Below are 22,482 nucleotides of genomic sequence, written 5' to 3'. Positions count from 1 at the left end.
CTTTGCAGCGCACAGGTCGGCTAACAACCAGCTGAAACAACTCCCCCTCCCAGGAAGTCGTGACATGGGGTCTCCAGACACAGGCTGCTATTGAGGCCAGGGTGTCCGGCCCCGAGGCGCAGGGCCGGAGCCGGCCGGCCTGGAACAACCCCCTCCTTTCACTCCACACTGGAGCAGTGAAAGGCTCCATAAAGGCTCCAAACTAATGGTTCTTTTATCAGGCCTACACACCCTTCCCAGCCAAGCACAAACACAGACACACCCTCCACTTAACCAGTATGCGCAGCAGCTATGAATGGGATTTTAGAATGTCGACAATTGAATTCCAGCAACAGAGGACAGCAGCCAAAACAAATGTCAAATGGCGAACATGACACAAACAGGCATGCGTACGATTAGAAAACAGCCACAAATATGAGAGTCTTGTCTGGAATCTTGTGGAGATGTACACTAAATAAACAGCAAGTTAAAATGGGAGATTGGAAGATGCAAGAGTCTCTTGAGAACAAGCTGTGTAAGAGCTAATGTACAGCGAGCCGGTCTTTATCACAAAACAAGCCCCAGCAGGGTGAATCAAGGCCCCGAGACTTTCCTGTACATTATCCTACACAAAATACTGATTGAAAAATATTTTCTCACAAGCTTAAATCATTTACAAGCTTCGGTCAAAAACGGTCTGTACGGAAATGTCTGCAGCTAGCATCCATGGGCTTCACTTAAGTAGAACTGTAACCACAGAAACAAAAACAAATCGAGTAAGATTGCTATTCAGCCTCTAACCAGCAATCAAAAGTGTCATGCTCTCCAAATAAATTAAAACTTATATCGGAAAAATCTTCCAAGTTTCTGCCAAGTTTTGGCACAAGGTGTCGCTAGTTAATCCAATCAGAAAATGTAGAATAGGAAGGCTGTCATGTCTTGCTAAAAATAAAAATGTTTTTGTGTGTCTTGCTCCTCGTGATGTTTGTCCTATATCATCCTGTTCTATGGTTGACTGTTAATCAGCCAGATCTAGTTAGGCTCATTCTCTGTGCAGTCCTTTGAGACGTGCTGTGATAAAGGTCTATAGAAATAAACAAACTTGAACTTGAAAACAAGAAAAACGACCAGACTTCATGACTACGAAGTGACATCATGTGAAACAGCCGTCTGTTACTCGGTTCTTCCAGTGAAGGCATTCTGAGGTCTTTTAGTTCTGGAGTATAATATAACAATAATGCATACGTAATAATACATTACAATCGTGAATTAGAAAGTAATAGCATAGCTAGCACCTTGGTTGTGAGATCAAACCAGCTGTGATAACAGAAACACTGCAACACTACAGTGCCGGCACACATTAGAAAGCATCAGCATCAGTATCCTATCCGGTCCCACATCCTCTGTCCTGGCAGGAAGCCTAAGCCAGTGCAGGGGTCAGAGGTCAGTCTCATAGGAAGAGGCCTGCCACCTCACCACTGTCTCTCCAGGAAGACATCCAGACAGCTGGCCAGCAGTCAGTCTCAGAGCTTCTGTCCCCGTACATCCTCTACTCTACTGGAGAGTCCTGACTACTGGAAAAGGAAAAGGTCTATACTGGTGAATTTAGATCCATGTAGAACGCCTTGACTAGCATAGTGTATCCAGCAGCATTATTTTATTGGAGCACCTGAACTGTCAGAGCAGACACACACACGATGACACAGTGAATGAGTTGTTTGCAGGGGGTCAATGAATAATGTTTTGTCTATGGAGGTGGAGAATCTTGTCTATGGAGAGTCCACCGGCTGACTGTTTACAGACTTCCCCTTTCCCAGGTCTGTCCCTGAGCCACACACACACACTTCTTGTTGCACAAAGAGCTTCCACTGCACTTCCTGTTTCATAACCGCTAGATAATATGCCGCTTATACTAACAGACCACAGGCTTTGTTATTATAATGTTAAGATGTATTGTTCACTCGGCCCTCTTAGGGAGCAGCCTAATGGCTCTCTGCTCACTGTGTAAGTCAGTTGGGTCAGGGCTTTAAAAATAACGACAATGTGATACTGTATTGATCCCCATAGGGAAATCCTCCTCCAATCAGAGTGCAGATCAGCTACAGAGCAGCGCCACTGGAGCTGGGAGGGTTTTCAGCAGAGCTTGAACCCAGGCCGTCCGGTTGAAGGAGAGTCACTCTGACCAGGGCTTTCTGATTCTATCCGGATCCATTTTTTTTTCACCAATGTTGAAAATGAATGGGATTTTTGGATCCCATTTGCCAATTGTTCTTTTTTTATTATTGCACATTTTAATGCATTACTGAATTTTTAAACTAGAAATAACTGCCTCACAGTTGTATGCCTCCACCAATAAACTTTGTTTTATCATTGCAAGGACAGTCTTTATTTATTGAACACAGCACTTCCACCGTTTTTGTAGAATGACCCAAGATCGTTTTCTCAGCTAAGCAACAAGCAAAACATTATGATGTCACAGTGAAGTTGACCTTTTGGATATAAAATGTCATCACTTTATCATTTTATCCTATTAGACATTTGTGTGAAATTTTGTCATAATTAGCGTATGAATTCTTGAGTTATGGCCAAAAACGTCTTTTGTGAGGTCACAGGGACCTTGACCTTTGACCTTTGACCACCAAAATCGAAAGTGGACGTCTGTGCCAAATTTGAAGCAATTCCCTCAAGGCGTTCCTGAAATATCGCGTTCACAAGAATGGGACGGATGGACGTACGTACAGACAACCTGAAAACATTATGCCTCCAGCCACAGCTGTCACCGGCGCGGAGGCATAAAAAGTATTTAACTAACAACCATGGAGCAGATGTTGTGTTAATCCACGTGTCACAATTAAAGCCAAAAAATGCTGGAATGCCAAGCTAAGTATGGCTAGCATTTTTTTTTTCATTGCAGCATTGAAGCCCGTCAGAATCCACCTCAACAAATAAAGCAATGCATAATACAGGAACCCTTGAATGAAAAAAATGTCAATATTAACATTGGGCGTAGTTAAAGACAATCATTTTACTATTCATTTTCATGTTCGACTTAACCAAGGAGGTTCTATGTTAACGGGGGGCGGGATCCGGAAGAATTATGTCACGCTTAAGAGGAAAATGAATACTCATGGCTGTCCTAGATTGCCATTGGCCATCAGCCAGTGAGTGAACACTTCATTTCAACTGAGTTGAACCTGCAGCTCTGTTCCTGTTCCCACTTTGCATTGTTTTGCATCCAATTTACCTTTTTCCCACCGAGGCCACTTGGACTTTCGCCATTCTCGGGTTAGGAAACTCTACCGTAAGATTGTCATATATAAAACTAGCATTACTTGACTTCAGACAGACCTAACTAGCAAGCTTGGGAGCAACAATTACAACGATTGCTTGACTTTAGCAGGGAAGCTAGCTAGCTCACTAGCTAGTTAGCTACTAGCTACCTACCCTACCTAGGCTAAATTCCAGTAGCTAGCTATGGTGGGCAAAATATATTGGCTTAAATTGTGAACCTATATCCCTCGGTATTCCATTCCATTAATTTCTAAAACATTTTCAGTGGGAAATCCATCAAATGATAAATATTTATAAATAGATAGATATTTGCCTGACATGCATCTTGATGCACAACAAAGCTGGGCTGCAGTTGCTGTGGGAATAAGGGCTGTAGTGGCATCTGTTTAGTGTACAACTAAGCTTAGATTTCATTCCCTATAGCTGCTCTCCTTTCATCCACCATCTTTCCAATAGTAGAAAAAGACCTAGACACCGCCTCCCTGACCAGCAACACACAAAACAGCCATTATAAAAAGGCAAACATTGTGCTAACATTGGACACAAAGCAACAGAGGGACTGGAGGGTGAGCAGAGGGGCAAAGGGCTGAGTGACGACAAGCCTGCCCCGATATCAACAAGCTGCCAGCGCTTTTTAACAATGCACCGTTCTGTATTGTACTTGGCATTATGTATGTGTGTGCATCCATGCGTGTGAGAAGGAAGTATGTTCATAGAATGGCTGGAAGGGAAAGGCAAATGTGTGGTGTGCCTTATCTAAACACAGCACAATGTCAAGGTACAGATACACTTTTCTATTCATTCCCTCCCTCCCTCCCTCCTTCCCTCCTTCCCTCCCTCTGTCCTGCTTTCTCTCCCTCGCTACCTCCCACCTCCTCCATTGTAATGTTGAACTGGTGTCTAATTAAAGAAGCGGCCTTGAGAAACAGGGCCAGTTTGTGTCCAAGCAGGAAGAAAAAGCTACTAGACGACTCTGAAATTACAGGGGAACAACAATCCGGGGGGGAAAAACACACTGTGAACCCAAACACGAACGCGGGGCTGTTTCAGCGAGACAAAGCACAAAGAGAGGGATGGAGAGAACGAGGAGAAAGATGACAGGAGGGAGCACAAAAAAAGATGAGAGCGAGAGCCAAGTTGTCCATTACATGCTTTGCTGCAGCAGTGGAATCCTGCACCGACTGACCTCTCCAGTCACTCTCACACAGTCAGATAGCAGCTGGGCTGACAGCGTGTATGACGGTAATCAGCCATATTTGCTATTCCAATGCGCTTCCAATGTGCGGTATACAGCAAACTCACAGATACCGGCAATATGAACCTCTCACCGACCTAATTTTCCTTGTGACAGTATGTTTGGTAAAAAGCTTTCCCCAGTTCTTGTGCTCTTGAGAAAAACTACAATATAAAAGACACATCCACCTTGTCCAGCCTATGCACCTCATTCAAAACAAAAAGAGCCTCACTGTCCTACAGTTAATGCCAAACATGACTCAGATAAGGACAATGAGTCAAATGAAAATAAGGAAGACTTGGTACTGGAAAAGGATTTTGTGTTGGTCATTTGACTTCAGCAAACATGATGCAAATGGCAAAATAAAGCAAAGTTAAAAAAGTCCGAAGTCGGACAACGGCACCAATTATTAAATGAAACAAACAATTTGATTCATCACTTAAATATAACCACCTCATTGTATATTGTTAGTGTATGGCGAAGAAGAAATATATTATTTATTTCTAAAAGTAAAAAGAAATGTGAGACACTTTCATTTTTATCTTCTTGTAGAGCCATGACACTAGTGCCAAGTGTGGTATTTATGAACCAGGGTATTTCAATTTATCATTAAAAAGGTAAATGTGACAATATGTAGTGATATAGATTTGAGGTCTTATTACCCAGCCCTAGTTTCCAGTGAGTTTAGGTGAGACAGATTTAAAGACTGTCGTTGTGGCTCCATTGTTAAAAGCACTGCACTGCTGATGGATGTGACCTTTGTCCCATTACAAGACACACCAGTCCCGCAGGCTTCCCACTAAGACCAAATACTCATCACGTCCCATCGGACCTCCAGGGTTATGGCTATGGTTATGGTTATTGTCCCCAGATAGGTCCAAATACCAGCGAAGGGCTGACATGGCTGCAAAAATAGGAAACCGACCAAGCCTGAGGCTGTCAGATTAAGCCGGGCCTGCTGATCAAGCAAGGTGGGGGAGGGTGGGGGAGGGTGGTGGTGGTGGTGGGTGGGTGGGGGGCTACAGTCAATTACATGAGACTGCAGGTCTCTGTCCTCACTGAATAAAACAGGCTTTCCCCCTCTGCATACAACCTCACCTCTCTATGACTCTCTGGTTTTATCACATCTGTGATTCAAACGCTCAGGGTTTGCCCCTGACTGATATCCAAACCGGAAGAGTAACTTCTCGTCTCAGGTTTCACAGACGGCTAGGTGAGAGGCTGGGGAGGAGTGTGGGGGGGTGGGGGGGGGGGTTTCTGTAGTGTTTTGCAGGGCCTTTATGCAGCAGCATTGATCCCCTCGTCTTTCACTCCCTCCCTCCCTGTCATTCAGTTGGCCTTTCTGAATCGTTGACTGACAAGTTTTTCTCACTGCAGTCCCGCAGCAGCCTCTGCTAGTCAGGCCGGCTGCCAAAAGCGAGTAGCCCTCTAACATTCACACCAACCAAAACACAGTGTTCAACAGTGCTAACTTTGTGAGGCACTTTGACTGTGAAATTTCAATCAGTGTGGGCGGAGCTTGGATTTTCTGTTGCTGCAGTTTGAGTTTCTGTAGGTGTCGCTCTTCTCTTTGTCTGTCCAGCCATGGTGGCTATCGCTGCTCATGCTAACTACGCAGTTCTTCTTCTGTTCATTCCAAACAAACCGGAAACGTAAAACGCATCACTTCTTGTGCGGCAGAGAGGATTTTTCCCAGGAAAGAGCTACCAGACACCGGACAGTGGAAAAGCTTTTAACTGGATATACTGTATGTTAAATCATTATTGTGTTACAGCAATCGGCAATAGAGAGTAGTGAAATGACGATCTGTTTGTATGAAAATGGGTTATTGCTTTAATGTAACAACCTTCAGGCCTTTACCACAGAAGGCCTAATAGCATTAAAATCTCTATTTGATTACAGGGAGTTAGGAGGCAGGACACATCAGGATTCCAGCAGTCACCTGAGGACAGATCGTATCACGGCTCACAGAGTTTCACCACGAAAAATGCTTGTACACACTGTGCTTCTCTGCAAGGCAGCACAATGTCAGGCCTGAGATTACATAATATTCATTGCAGCAGCAGCTATACACAAGAGTGCCTGGAAATTATTTGAAAACAGGAAATTACTGGCAAATGGCCCACGCTTTAAGGGGAACTGGGCTGGTGTTGCAGAGCTCTGCTGAGGGCGAGCGAGAAGATGGAGCTTCTGTAAAGCCTGACATCGATGTGGAAAGAGAGACTTCAGCTTGTGCCGTTTACACCATAAATGCCTGCTGCGGTCCAACTTTAGCAATAATGTATTCTGAAAGGAGAATTACAGCCCATTTACTTCTGTCTACATCCAGTTTACAGTTTTTAAAATACAAACTTCACGGTGTCAAAACCCAGCTTGAAATTAAATACTGCAACGCCTAACAAAGACGCCCCAAATGAAATCAAGACATGGATGTGACAATAATGTCATAATAATACAATACATGTTTTTGAGGTATTATTTCCTGGGGGAGACTTCCATTTCTCCCTGTGGGTGTCAGCTGATTGACAGCAAGCAGAGCGGAACGTAACGCAGCGCTGAGATGAAAACACTCAACTCAGCTCAATGAAATAAGGAGAATAAACAGAAACTTTGACCAAACCAAACGAAGACTAGAATGAATGGCAGCAAATGGCTTCTTCTGATGGGAGGGAAAACGAGCGCCGATGCCTGCAACTATGCTGAGTGTGTGCAGAAACCAGCACTAAAAATAGAGAGGAAAGGGGAACCTGGACTATTTGTACTGACTTTAAAAAAAACATTGATATGATGCTTTAAAGAGAGGTTCTTCCTGTGAAGCTTTCTCTGGGAACAACAGTTTATTAAATCTCCTGAAAGGCCCGGGGGCCGTATCGTCACACCAGAAGAGACAATCATGAGGGATCAAGACTTGGAGCAATACATTATCTCACTGTCAATGATGTAACCCAGGAACCACGCTAGTATTCGTACGATCTGTACCAACAGCAACAAGCTCTCCTCTGACAGCTCTTCAGTATCAGTATCAGGCATAGTTACGTCTCCTCACAGGCTTAAAATGCAAAAAAAACAGACGGAGTGGATTCTATGTAAATCAGCCATTTGTCAACAGAGACTAAACCAAATAAGTGTATTTTTGGCAAGGGCGGCGTATCTTAGCTGCCACACAAACAACACACACACACACACACACACACACACACACACACACACACACACACAAAAACGCGCATATACAAACTATGACCTAACCAGAATGGATTGCCTGCAAGAGCAGAGCAACAAAAAGCATTCTGTGAGGCAGGCAGTCGGTGGTTTGCCTCCAAGCTCAGAGCCAAAACAACAGCATGCTGTCTGTCTGTCTGTCTGTCTGTCAGACAGGCAGTGAGACAGGCAGTGAGACAGGCAGTGAGACTGGGGAGGAAACCTGGCCAACTGCAGGTATGAGGAGGTCAGTTACGGCCGGACAAACTGAACTGCACCAACACAGAGTCCACAGTGAAAGTTTGTTCCCAGAAAGCACATGGGCTCCTACATTAAAAAAAGGACAGAAAACAAATTCAAGAATCTGGCCCGTTGTTGCTGTCAATATTTCACAAACATCGCTGACTGGTGTTGTCATTGGCATATCTTTCCGTTTCAACTGCGCAACTATAAAAAAGTGATTTGATCGAGGGTCATAAAATGCTAACTAGCTAAGCAAGGCTAATGGTAATTCTGCGCTGTTCACATTTTGTGACCCTCGATGAAATCACTTTTTATTGTGCAGTCGTCTGATAACAGAAACAGAAAGATATGTCAATGACAACACCTGTATTGGTAACACTTTACAATAAGGGTCACTAAGTTAAGGGTTAGTTAATGCTTAATAAGGGTTAGTTAATGCTTAATAAGCATTAACTAACCCATAATTAACAGTTAATTAATGTGTAATTTACTAATGGTGTTCATGTTAACTAAGGTATTTATACATTATTTAATAGTTTATAAAGATGACAAATAATGTATAAATTAATATCTTAGTTAACATGAACACCGATTAGTAAATGATTACCAGACACATTAGTTAACTTAGTTACATTAGTTATTAAGCATTAACTAACCCTTAACTTAGTGACCCTTATTGTAAGGTGTTACCATTGTGGGCAGTGGTGAGAACTGATCTATACCCTACAAAGTCAAAGCAAAAGTACGGCAGCCACATTAGCAGAAAGGGCCTATGCTGCTTTTTTTGGTTTTGTTGTTAGTTTGTCTTTTGCAGGTGAACATTGCACTGGGAAATAACCTTTGATCTGTATTCAGAAACCAGATCATAAAAACTCTACCCAATGTTCTGTTCTGTCTGAGTGTGGGAAGTAATGGAAAAGTTCATCACCGGGGTTAAAGAAGGGGCAATGGCTTGACTCGATTACAGAATGTCTAGTTTTCAATAGGCTTTAGATGTAATGGCCACAATGAATAACCTTGGAACAATTATGTGGGCTACACACTCACACATGGTGAGTGGTTGTCATGGAAAAGAAGCTGTAGGCCTCTGTGTGACCGAAAAGACGCTTTTAATCATTGGAGGGTTCCCACACTCAGTTGGACATCAAATTCAAGCAAATTCCTTTTCGCTTGACTTTTTGGTGAAACTCAAGGACTCAACGTTGGCAGGTTTTGGAGTAAGATGTGACATTGGTCAAAATAAGACATCATGGAGGCTTTGTTTTTTATTCATAATCCTGTCAAGTCCAGAAGGTGAAAATCCTGGTGAAATCCTTCATTTTAACACAAATCTCCATCTCAGGGTTTTGATCCTGGGAGCTGAGGCATATTGATGAATTTGGGTGCTATATTATTTTTTTTTTTAAATCAAGTACTTTCAAAAGCCATCCATTAACTTTAAATGAATTATTTTTACTGGTCTCAAATCCAGAATCTTTCTAGGATTTTCAAGACCGGTGGGAACCCATTCATGTGTTTATTCAATGCAAAACGCTGCGACATTTATAGATACCATCACAGCCGCAGAGAGCAGAGAGCAGAGAGCTCCATATCTGCCTGTCTGTCAGTCTGCTGTGACTAGACCAGTTCGGTGAAAGTGCACCACCCTCCTTTTCCCTGACAGTGCATCTACCACCTCACCACGCAGAGAGGGAGGATGAATGCCACAAATAGCAGCTTGAGAAAAATGAAGTAATGTGCAGTGACGTGGTGAGTGAAGCTCGGTTGGGGAGTAGTACTGGAGCGGGGGGGCGGGCGCATACTTTTTCTGAGGTACACTCACTCTACATCACATCCAGTAGGCTGACACTCCCTCAGCTGCACAGTTAATCCCACCGGTTTAGCTTTCATCTCTTCTTCATAGAAACAAAGCAATCATTTACCTCAGTAGGCTGAACAATGACTCCTACAGAGTGACTCAGGAGGGAGACGGAGACAAACACAACACACACTCACACACGTATTACAGTTTGACTGATATGGGTTTCTGAAGGCCAATACATATACATACATATTTTACTCCAATCTTCAATATCTGTAAATTTTTATGTCCAAATTTAAAAGTATTCAGTGTTTCCCCTCAGAATGGTCTTCTTGTCGGGGTGGAAAAGCCTCTGAAAAAGCAGTTAGACCATCATGGGACACTAAAACTCTCCACTGAAATACAGACTGAAATGAAATTCTTTTAGTGTTAGTAGCTCCTTAAGGCAGAGAGACCCACCACACCTATTCAATGGTAGAGGAGACTTTGGGAGACATTACGGCCTTTAAATGAAGAATTAATTTACAAAAAAACACAATGGAGCACTTAAATGAATAAGTGCAAAGAAAATAAAATTTAATTGCAGGTTTTTCAGACTGTCACTGTTTTTATGTAGCTGCGGTCAGGGAGGAGCCTCCATCATATCAGCAGCAGACTACATGAATATCTATCAAGCTGATCTATCAGTCTAACTCTAACATACACACCCATGCAGGCGAGACCAACCGCACATATGCTCTCACACTCTCACCCTGCTGTGGTTCAAATAAGGTGTGGGATCTGCTTGGCCTGAGGGATCCAAACCTTCCCGATGCCCCGCCTGCTGCGCCCAAAAATCACCACACCACCCACTGAGAACAGACAGAGTGACATGTAACCTGCTTCCAGCTTTACTTCACTGCACAGTGCAGAGTGACAGGAACCAAGGGAGAGAGAGAGAGAGAGAGAGAGGGTTGGAGGACATGGGACTTCCTGACTTCACACATTATTAGACATCGTTCATCTTCAGTTGAAAACAGGCTGGAAACAGTTGGCTATACACTGATTTGATAAGGAGAAGGAGAGAATGCTCAAGCCAGCACCGTACACGGATCAATACGCAGAGGCATCGCACAGAAAACACGGCCAACTGCATTCCCAGGAAGAGAGAGAGAGAGAGAGAGAGAGAGAGAGAGAGAGAGAGAGAGAGAGAGAGAGAGAGAATGAAAGAGTGAAAGCAAGAACGCAAGAAAGCGGAAATAAAGAAGGAGGTTGACTGAACTGAAAGTAGTTCAGTTCAGTCCAAAAAAGCAATTTGTTTGCGTACATACAGTACACGAACCCATAGTGACAAAGAAAGAAAGCAAGAAAGAAAGAAACAAAGCAAGCAAGAAAGAGAGAAAGAAAGAAAGAAAGAAAGAAAGAAAGACTGCAGAATGGGCCTGAATGAGACCATCAACTAAAATCAACTGACACGTAATTTAATGTCTTCCACTGGGAGAGGAGAAAGGTGTGAGCTGGGCGCCGATCATTCAAATATACCATGATAATGCTCACAGCAGGCAGCATGAGCCTCAGACTTTAACACTGCGTTCAATGGGAACATGAAAATAAGAGCGATAACAACACATCGTTTGCATCCCACAGCTGAGAGAGAGAGAGAGAGAGAGAGAGAGAGAGAGAGAGAGAGAGAGAGAGAGAGAGAGACGAGCGATGACCAAACACCGGCTGAGTCTGGAGAGTCTGAACGCATCAAGAGCCGTAGTGCCGTAATAGTGACAGACCCACAATGCATTCCTGCAGCGATCTCTGTGTCACACACACACACAGATTGACACAGGTAACACTCTCACACCCTGCTGCGCACCTGTGAGAGAGAGAGAGAGAGAGAGAGAGAGGCATTCTCCTCATACCGAACATCCAGGCGCTGTTTGCATGAACACACGCTCCCAGCATTCCTCCCCGCAGCGTTCCCCTGCAGGCTCAGGTGTTCGCGTGGAGCCCGGTCTACCTGAAGCCTATTTTCCGCAAGCAACAGGCACCAGGCGGGGGGGGGGGGGGGGGCTCAGGGGGAAAGTGTACTGTACATAAGCAGCTCATTAAGAGTGTAATTGGCAGTCATTGCGCTCTATATGGCCTTCTCATGACTTCTCCTCACAACCATGTGTGGGACAGTAATAGGGCTGGGCGATATGGATGAAATTAGAGCTGCAACGATTAAATGATTAATCCATTAGGTTTGAGTCATTTTTTAAGAAAAAGAAGTCAAAATTCTCTGATTCCAGCTTCTTAAATGTGAATATTTTCTGGTTTCTTTCCTCCTCTATGACAGTAAACTGAATATCTTTGGGTTGTGGACAAAACAAGACATTTGAGGACGTCATCTTGGGCTTTGGGAAACACTGATCGTCATTTTTCACCATTTTCTGATATTTTATAGACCAAACAACTAATCGATTAATCGAGAAAATAATCGATAGATTAATCGACAGTGAAAATAATCATTAGTTGCAGCCCTATCATGATAATCTTAAGGATTTTTCACGATATCAATATATATCACGATATGGTTCATGTATGCAAAATCACGTTTAATAATCAAATTAATGTTCATCTCATTGAACCGAATGGTAATTTTAGGTGTGATGTCAAACAAAACTAAAATTTTCAAATAATATTCCTGCCATACCTCATTTTATGAGAGTTTTTAAGTAAAATTTGCTTGTCATCATCAATTTAGACAACAGAAATGTGTGTCACGATATTAAAATATCTTCATATCATCACCATATGATTCCACTGAAAGACGATAAATGATAATATTGAATTATCACCCAGCCCTACACAGTAATGTGGTGGGTGTGTAAAGGCACAGCCAAGCCAGAAGAGGAACATAGAGAAGCTGGGGGGAGAAAGAGTGTTAGAGAGGAAGTTAAAAGGGAAAATCCACCCTAAAACACTAGCATTCTGTTGTGTTAGTGTTAGTGATGATGATTTATTTCCAGCAGCTACAGTGGAGTTTGATATCAGAAAATGTTTCAGGATGTAAAACATCAGCGGTAAACATCAGGTTTTGGTGTCAGTCCCTCAGAATCAAAGAGCGAGGGCTTCTTTCTAGAGCCGCCATTTTGCACCGAGAAACGTTCAACAATCATACAGGGAGAAATCCATCGTAGAAGAGGAGAGAGACCAATTTCTCCACCCACAGGAGCAGGAGAGAGACCAGAAGGCAATGCAGCAGAGAGACAGGTTGTGTTTTGAGTAAGGCGAGACCCTGAATTTTCTTGACTGGAAAAACTTTCACTTTCTCATGACTATGCCATCGCTATCGCCCTCTCCATCAACACGTGAAAAACCCACAGCTGAATCACACCCCCTTGTCTGGGGGTTGTTGAAAAGCATTCTGGGAAATGTAGTAAGTCACTAACTGAAGTAACCTGAAGTTCACCAAAAATTCAATCTCCTCTCAGGCTATAAAACACCAGCAATGCAGCAATTAACCACTGAGCTTTTTATCTGAGCGCACACGCACGCGGACTCCGGCACTCACACCGGAACCCGTTGCTATGACAACCGCGGGTTTCTGTGGCAACAGTAGGAGATACTAAAATCAACAGGGACTGAGTCACTTCCTGTCTCGCTCAAATCGTTCCTCTTTGAACGTGTGAGCGGGGTCGACTCCAGAGAGACACCGAGAGGAAACACACATCTGCATGCACCTGCACCGACCCCACACACACACACACACACACACACACACACACACACACACAGATGACCACAGCTTGGCTACAACTATGATTTTACGCTCTACAATCACTCTCTATAATCCCTTTTCCGTGCTCTATAATGTGTAGCAGTTTTGATCTGACCTAAATAATAATTTCCACAACAGACCACACAGCATGCTGACTGTGAAACCATCAAAGCAGAGAGTTGACGTGACAATGATGCAGCACCTTGCTATGTCAAGTACGGCTGGGCAGTATGGACAAAATTAATATCCCAATAACCATAAGAATTTTAAGATTGATACATAATGATATCTCCAAAATTTTTCAGGAACTAATAAAAACAGCCTTGCATTTAGCTTGACCACAGTGCATTTCCCCAACCCATAGAGGAGCATTTGAAGTTAAAACATGAAGATCATCAAGACTGGAGTCACAGGTTTTGGCAGGACAACAGCAATATGCAAAATAACATGTTCATCGCATTGAACTGCATGCAAAACTGAAGTCTGATCAAACTCTGTAACTCCCATTAATATTCGATCATTTGTTTGTTTCAGATCTCATTCCAAATATCAATGATAATACTGAATGACTGCCCAGCCCTGATGTCAAGGACGACAAGGAAGGATGACATCACCGCTGCAGCTCTGGACCTGCATGTTATGAAAGGCATCAGAGCGTGTGTCTCTCACCTCTTGGCCTCCTCCAGGTGACACAGGTATTCGTAGGCCATGTTCTGCTGCCGCCGCTCGTCCATCTCCTCCGCCGTGAGCCGCTCCACGCCATCCAGGACGGCTGGGGACACACACACACACACACACACACACACACACACACATAGAGTCAATACAGCAATGCAGCCAATGCAGAAATGCATGCAATCACTTAAGACGACATCATTGCATCCTCATATGTGATGATAGTGAATCTGTGAATCTCTCCCTGTCTCTCTCTCTCTCTTATAACAGTCCAGGAGGATAATTAATGAGATAAGCTAATTAATGATAAGTAATACATTATATGGAGAAGTCAGGTGTTTGTCCGTCTCTTCACCAAGGTATTAAGTAGGGCTGGGCGATATGGTTGAAATCAATATCACGATAATCTTAAGGATTTTTCTCGATATCAATATATATCACGATATGGTTCATGGTTCATCTCATTGAACCGAACGGTAATGTTAGGTGTGATGTCAAACAAAACTGAAATTTTCAAATAATATTCCTGCCATACCTCATTTTATGAGAGTTTTGAAGTAAAATTTGCTTGTCATCATCAATTTAGACAGCAGAAATGTGTCATGATATCAAAATATCTTCATATCATCACAGTATGATCCCACTGAAAGACGATAAACTATATTGAATTATCGCCCAGCCCTAGTATTAAGAGTTGCTGTAACAGTGAGTCTGCCTGCATAACTCTCCTCAGTCTCCATGCATGCGGCTCCCTGGCCTCTAAGCACTTCCACATACTGAGACGCTTCCTAAAAGGTCTGCACCACTTCACGCGGAAAACCAGCTTCACGTTAGTCCTCCGTGAATCTAAGCCAGCTACACATGAGCATAACCATAAATCACCAGGCTGTCTGAATACATGATGTGGGGCATGCATGTCGTCTTTGATTGACAGGTTTATCACAGGCAGGAAAACAACAAAACAATGCAGCAGACTTTATGGAGAGAGATTCCCATGAGATTACACACAGAGCGGAGCAGATCCCGCCTGCACAGCAATGCTGCCCAAAGAAAGTTTTTTTTTTTTTTTTTTTCCTAAATTATGGAGGAGGGGGGATGGGGACAGGAGGGCACGCAATACAAAGAGGCCCCTTTTCAGCCTCCTGTCACTTCTGAGGCACTAGATTTAAACCTATGGGATCACACACACATCATCAGCCTGGAAAATACCAATAGTACTAAACTATGTCTACGCACAATGAGGCTGCTGTCACTATTTCCATTTTTGGGACCGTTTTCTGAGATTTATTCAAAAGTAAAACTCTGTGAACAAATCATCTGTCAGCCAAGAAATCTAATTCTTGCTTTTCACATTTGCTGAATGAATGAAGGTTGTACAGACTTTGAGTTACTTATTGTTCAATCCAAATGAACACAAACACTTCATTTTCAACAATTCACACACTTTTTTTTAAATCTTTGCCTCAGGAGTGAAGAAAAAATGCTTGGGCGTCAGATATGAGGGTTAACTCTAAACTATTATAACTTTAGAACTATGCATATTATTCATTCGCCCTTGAGCCACACATGTGGGATAAATAAAGCCGTACTGAAATCAATTGATAGCCTTTTTATATGCTTGATGATGAGAAAGTTACATTATGTGAAAACGCAGCTAGGCCTCCCCCTCTCTACTCAGAAATGGGTGATAATGAAAACGCGGAAGTCGTGATAAGGCTGTACCATGCTGTCAGAAATAAAAAAAAATAAAAAAAAAAACAGTCTGATTGCACGAAATAAGTGAGAAAAGTTTTGAAAAGTTTAGTAAGTTTTAGCGCCCGAGCAGCAGGGAGTGACCGCCGACCTCCCCCACCCCCCCACCCACCCTTCCCCGAGCCGCTGGGGGAAGCCGCCCGCCTGGCATCTCAAGGTGAGCAAAGTGTGGTGAACTTACAGCCATATCTCGGCCGGAGCCCGTCTGCCTCGTCTGAAGTTGACATCCTCTCTTCTGTTGAGCGGCCGGACTCTCGCCGCTCCACGCTTTTGCTTTAGTCAAAAAAAAAAAAAAAAAAAAAAAGTTTCGCAGCAGTCTGTACAGTTTTTTTTCGGCTCCCGCTCTGCTTGGGGCTGAAGCTCTGGGAGAAGGAAAAACCAGTGTGAAGGACCTTTTCCGGCCCTCTTCTTCCTTCTCTGCACGGTTTCTGAGTTGGGACTTTTTTTTCTCTCTCTCACTCTCTCTCTCTCTCTCTCTCTGTCTTCTTCAAACCTCACTGATGTCACTGGGTGTGTTCTTCCTAATCCTAAAGTATGCGTTTCAGGAAACAGAGCTCCGCAGCAAGCCTTCCCCGGACAAACTGCGGGCACAGCGCCGCCTGCTGGCCGCTGCCAGGCAGGGACACTCCCTCTGCACACACACACTCATAACATCAAGGACTGTGACACACACACATACATATCAAAGACTGTGACATACACACCTCCACCCTCAGAGACGGCTACCACAGACACAATTTATAAACACAAGGATTTCACATCTATTTATGAATATTTATAACATTCAACCTTTGTAAATTTGTAAATGTGTAAATTGAACTAGTGCCTAGTGCCTTTAACTAGTGCCTAGTGCCTTTTATTTTTAATTTGTACTTGCACAAGTCTTTCGTAACATTATGCTGCTATTACTGCTTTTATTTATTTGTTTTATTTTTAACTACACCGAGAGAAGCCAGGTGAAATTTCATTGTACCTGAGTATAATGACAATAAAGATCATTCTATTCTATTCTATTCTATTCTATTCTGCTTACCATGGGTCCCAAACTGGGGGGCGGTGACCTATAGGGGTCCCTGGGGGGGTTCCAGGGGGTTCCCCCAGCAAAATAATGAATAGTTGAAAGGTCCAGTAGTATTCAGGTTTTATGATTTTGTTCCCAAATATACTCTCTGGCTCAGGATAAGAATAATGCTCTTCAGGGTGTTTTTTTTTGCAAGTAAATGTAGTTTAGTTAAATGAATTTGATGGTTAATTGTACTTTCACATGTCTGACACCTGGGACTTCCAAGTCAGCTGCTAAACAGTGTTGCATTCATTTTATGGCAAAAATCAAACCCAGCAGGCAAACAATAAACAAACATGGCCGTCCTGAAAAGGATGATGTGGATTTTGCTGCTTCTTGCTTTTAGAAAAAAACATTTTGACCAGTTTCTCTGTGATGACAAGGAAGACAGGAAGAGTATCTGGTATGTGAGAAAGTACATTTTAAGCGCATAACTAGGCTATATAATTCTGACCCTGTTTCTAACACTAACCCCAGCATTATTAACCCTAAACCACACACTGAATATTTATAGTCTATTTTTCACACTATCACCTGAAACTCAGTAGACTTTTAGTGACACATTACAGTCACTTCATAGTAAGTCCTGACAGGCAGAACAGTCACAATACTGGACCCTGATTGGCCGACAGCAGCAGCTCCTCTAATTGAACCTGCTGAGTGGAGGCGTTCCAGTTCACATGCTGCAAACTGGCCTGATTGGACGGATTTCAGTAATTGTTTAGTGAGGGAGCCAATCAGAACCAAGTCTAGTTGAGACGCGTTTCCTGGAGTTAGTCTGAAACTGCCTGGAAAAAAAGGATGGTAAATTTAACCACTCAAGCAAATAAACATATTTGATCATTTATGCATATAAATATAGGAAATCTTGAATTCCTATAATAAGGGCCCTTAAATTCACTAGAAACCATCCCAGTTAGAGAATGCATAAGAATGGCTATTATAGGTTTCACTCTCATCACTATTATCTCCCAAACTACAGTCTACACAGTCAATACTAATTCAAGAATAGCAAAAATCCTCCCATATGTGTTTTGTTTTTGTGGAGGACAAAATCTTATAAAGTTTTACAGTGACCCCTGCACTACAGGAGGGCGACTCCAGTCTCCACTCACTTTCCCCAGCCATCTTTTCCCAGCTGCTCCAGGGATTCAAACCGGAGACCTTCCAGACACAAACCTGTTTCTCTGTCACCTGTCCCAACAGCAGACCGGCCTGTTGATTTAACCCCTTTATGACTGTCCATCTGTGGCATTTTTCATTCATTACCAGGATCAACAAATAGTCCATTACTATGGTCTGTAGTAGGCCTACATTAGTATAGAGTCTATAGTATACTGTATTAGAGTCTATAGTATATTCTATATTACTACTTGGGGAGGAAATAGCCTACTGATGGAAATAGCCATCTTCTATAGAAAGGTAAAATGGCCCTCTTCCTCACACACACACACACACACACACACATACACACGTTTTACTATACTTGTGTTTACCTTGGCTGACTACATTCATTTATTAATCCCCAACCCTTAACAATCTCCCCTAACCTTAACCTCTACCCAATCTCTACTTGAAGGAGGACACACTGTCTAGCTGTGGCCTGTGCCCGTGCATTTTCACAGTCTGTAATGGTATTATAGTGTGGGATATATACTGTATATTATATAGTCTTGTCCCCTAATCTAACCTAAACCTAATCTTAATTCCAATGCTAAATTTTTAAACCTAAACTAACCCCTTGAAGAAGTGAAGGACCATCAAAATCTCTCTTTAAATCCCTCATAAATATGGAAATACAAGAACACGCACGCACACGCGCGCGCACAGCCGTGAGCAGCGCGTCATTTGGTTGCCAGCTATAATGCAAATCGATAAAAGTCGATGTTGAACGTGTGAAACAGATGAGTGTTGTCCTGCAGCCTCTGATGTCTCCGCAGGGACAGATCCTCCATCCAAACCCCCAGGGACAGGACTGCGCTTATTAAACTGTGTCAAGTAGAGACCTACAGTGGAAATACGTCCTTCTGTCTTATAGCTTCAAATCTGTTAGAGAGCCGCGAATGTATAAGAACCACTGGGTGAACGAAAAATCACTACAGGCCTAATATCCATGTAATCCTATAATATTCCTATAAGGTCCTACAGTGTGTCTATGGTACTCAATAGTGAGTTTATAGTTACATTATCACCCTCGACGGCATAATATCTAGGCTACTTATGATATTCGTATAGGCCTAGTACAGTTTATATTGTTGCTGTGAGATTTGTATAGCGCCCTTCTCAAATGTATTATTTCTAATTTTCTCTTTTCTTCTGAGAAGGATCAGCCGCAGCCTGTAGAGAGTGATGTCTAGTGGTGAATAAAAAATATGGCTAAACCAACCAAAATCAACTGTGAGAGAGAGAGGCATTTCGTCTATTTGTTTCCCCTTTAAAAACAACAACAACAACAACAACAACAACAACAACAACAACAACAACAACAACAACAACTCTATCCTGATGGCCTATTACCACAGCAAACGCGAGAGTGTTTCTATCAGCCCAGACCTATCAGAGTTAATTTAACACTTTTAATTGAACTCTTTTGTTAAATTAGTTTTGAACGGCTGCAGAGCCACACCAGCTCTGTGAGTGGACAGACAACTCTTGGCAACTCTTACACTGGAAAATCTGCTGCGTGCTTGACTTTTAGTCTGATTACAGCCACGATCTGGCATCACGACTCTCTAAACTCTATTCTGCAGATAAAAAGGTGGGTAAACAAGTTGAGTGTAGGTGGGTTTTCTTCTCTGCACTACACCTCCCTGCCTCCAACCAGCCCAGCCTGCTGAAGACAGATTGCCCTGCTCATCCTGCAGCACGGCCTTACGGGCGGGCGGGGCTAGAGTCCGTATAGCTATAAGAGTGAAGAAGGTCCGGCGGGTGGAGGGAGACTCATCTCTGGACCCGCGACCCTCCACTCCGCCGAAGCAGTCCGGCCTTTTTCCTGCTCCCACCTACCGGGACCTCTGCCCTCCTCCTGCCGGGACCTCCACCCTTATCCACCCCGACCTCCGCCCTCCTCCTATACCGGGACCTCCGCCCTCCTCCACCGGCTCCAGCACCATGGACAGCTCCGGGATGCTCCGCGGACTGCTGTGTGTCGGCCTGCTGTCCGCCCTGTGCCGCGGCCAGGCGTCCCAGGAAGTCTCCGCCGAGGACTTTGGGCTGGAGAAGCCCGACGCAGCCGCAGAGAAAGACCTGGTCAGTATCACCAGAGCCATAACGAGTGACCCATAGATTTCAATGGGAGGGGAAAGGTCAACTTACAGAGACGTTTGGTCTCGCAGCGTGCAAGGGTCACTTCTCCATGTTTTGGGATGGAGTTTGGGTTGGGGGACTAAACTCACCTAAATTTAGTTTACCTGCGTTTTTATGTGCAGAATAGAGTTTATTAACCTTTTTGGGCTTCCATAAGCATTTATGATATGAAATTCAGAGTATACATTATAGAAAGTTCTGATGTAAGTCAAACTGTATGTGAGGATGGGATCTTCTATAGGAAAAAACATAAATGAATACCCATCTGAAAATATAATTCATTTTGTTATTGGTCTTGTATAAAATGCAGAAATCATTTTTTTTAAATAGGCCTTGAAACTTGATTTTTGTTTTATAATGGTTATGATCACAGACTGGAGGTCATAATTCACCCACCTGTTTATTCACCACTCCATCACTGGTTCACATGAAACAGAAGCTGATTTGACTCTTCCATCTCATACCTGTTTACTTTTTTACCATCTTCTCTGTTCCCAGATAGAGGCTCTGGAGACTCTGCTGAGCACGATGCACAACCGGGTTTACTCCACCGAGAAGAGAGGCAGCATCCCGCTGGTAACTTCACTTCCATCCTCTGAAGCTTGGCTCATTCTCATATTGTATTATAAATACAAATTTGGAATGAAAAAAACAGAATTTTCCATAGGAAGCGTTTATTTAACTCTAACTCTAACTGCAACTCTACTGCAACTCTAAATGCATTTTTTACATAATTGGCTGTAATGTGAAGCAAACTCAGAATATAATTCAGTGATTTGTCAGCTGTGCATTCTGCATGCTTCTCCACTGCTGTCCAATTAAACCAGTTAGCAAGCGATATGCCAGTAATTAAAAGATAACAAGAAATGCCAACAACAGTCTCTGACTGAGTGTAATTACACGCTGATCATGATTGTGGCTCTAATTAAAATTAGCTGGAGGAAAGAAACTAAAAAACTACAGAAACCTCTCAATCCTCATTTCCCATTAGCAAAAACAAATAAGAAATAAAATGGGAATATCCTATTAGCTAGAAGCTCAATCTGAGCCAGACTAATAGGATTTAATTCATCATTTTCATTTTACTGAAGAATGGAGAGAATGAGTAGCATCTCTCTCTCTCTCTCTCTCTCTCTCTCTCTCTCTCTCTCGCTCTCTCTCTCCCTCCCCTTCAATGTCAAAATGAAAATTGTGATTTTTAAATTTTTAAATTTACCAATTCAAACATCAAATCTAACAAATTAATGTTGAGGCAGGCACTTAGGAGCATCAGTCATACAGATTCTCAATGGCCAGTCTCTAAATGACCCCCCCCCCCCCCCCCATTCATTGAAATCCATATATTCAACAGTGTGTGAATGGTCTATCTCTCTCTCTCTCTCTCTCTCTCTCTCTCTCCCTCTCTCTCCCTCTCCCTCTCCCTCTCTCTCTCTCTCTCAGTGTGGGATGGGCGACAGGTGTGCGATGAAATTCGGGCCTCGCATCGGGAAGCTGTGTGACTGCGGCAGAGGGGCCAACTGCAACTCCTACCTTCTCAAGTGTATCTGAAGCCCTGAGGCTCCTCACACACACACACAAACAAACACACACACACACACACACACACACACACACACACACACACACACACACACACACACACACACACACACACACATCAGCTCTGCAGCAGCCGACATCCACAAGCCAGAATCACATGTTCTTGTCTTTTATGTCTTTTATATCATCCTGTATCGTTTACAATGTGTTGTTGTGTGTTTCCTGAAAAGAAGAAGAAGAGCATGGGTTTTGTATGGCTGACATTACTAATTATGCAGCACGCTAAATGTTTGATGTCCAATAAATAGATTTGTCGCCATATCAGTTTGTGGTTTAATTTGTTTTACTCATATTTTCCTAGGATTTCTAGGATAATCTTGAAATAGATAGTTGTTGATGCTGGTATTAATTTTCAGGAATTTGTTCTGCTTACTCATTTACAAGTTTTAGATTGAATCATACTTTGATATCTGCAACTCTATGTTCATATAAATAAATAAAACATGTCCTCGAAGTTAATTACTGGATTTTATGCGTCTTGGCCATGCTGGGGTCCAGGCTGCCAGCCTGGCAGGGGGGATCCGCTCTGAATAATGCTGTAATAAATTACTTTAGTTCATTAAGCCAGTCTCTGAGGAAAAAAAACAAATATTTATATTGAT

General features: G+C 43.0%; 2 protein-coding genes across 3 annotated transcripts in view; one reads left to right on the top strand and one right to left on the bottom strand.

Annotated features, from left to right (window-relative positions):
• Positions 1-16,390, bottom strand: part of iqgap1 (IQ motif containing GTPase activating protein 1) — a 49,842-nt gene extending 33,452 nt beyond the window's left edge. For both annotated transcript variants that reach the window (XM_071538633.1, XM_071538632.1), the window contains exons 1-2: positions 16,094-16,390; positions 14,155-14,257 (exon numbers count right to left, since the gene is read on the bottom strand). In XM_071538633.1, the coding sequence (XP_071394734.1) occupies positions 14,155-14,257; positions 16,094-16,139 (149 nt within the window). In that variant the 5' untranslated portion in view covers positions 16,140-16,390. The remainder of the gene's footprint in view (positions 1-14,154; positions 14,258-16,093) is intronic.
• A 3,681-nt stretch (positions 16,391-20,071) lies between these two features.
• On the top strand, positions 20,072-22,116 carry cartl (cocaine- and amphetamine-regulated transcript-like). The gene is made up of 3 exons (XM_071538642.1): positions 20,072-20,224; positions 20,780-20,857; positions 21,722-22,116. The coding sequence occupies exons 1-3, from the start codon at positions 20,087-20,089 to the stop codon at positions 21,827-21,829; spliced, it is 324 nt and encodes a 107-aa protein (XP_071394743.1). The 5' UTR covers positions 20,072-20,086; the 3' UTR covers positions 21,830-22,116.
• Positions 22,117-22,482: the final 366 nt, after the last annotated feature.

This window comes from Centroberyx affinis, unplaced genomic scaffold, assembly GCF_046629955.1.
Source record: "Centroberyx affinis isolate AG114_WGS23_722 - 3 ecotype Tasmania unplaced genomic scaffold, CSIRO-AGI_Caff_v1 ptg003320l_1, whole genome shotgun sequence".
NCBI classification, from domain to species: domain Eukaryota; kingdom Metazoa; phylum Chordata; class Actinopteri; order Beryciformes; family Berycidae; genus Centroberyx; species Centroberyx affinis.
This window is presented reverse-complemented; position numbering and strand designations above follow the sequence as displayed.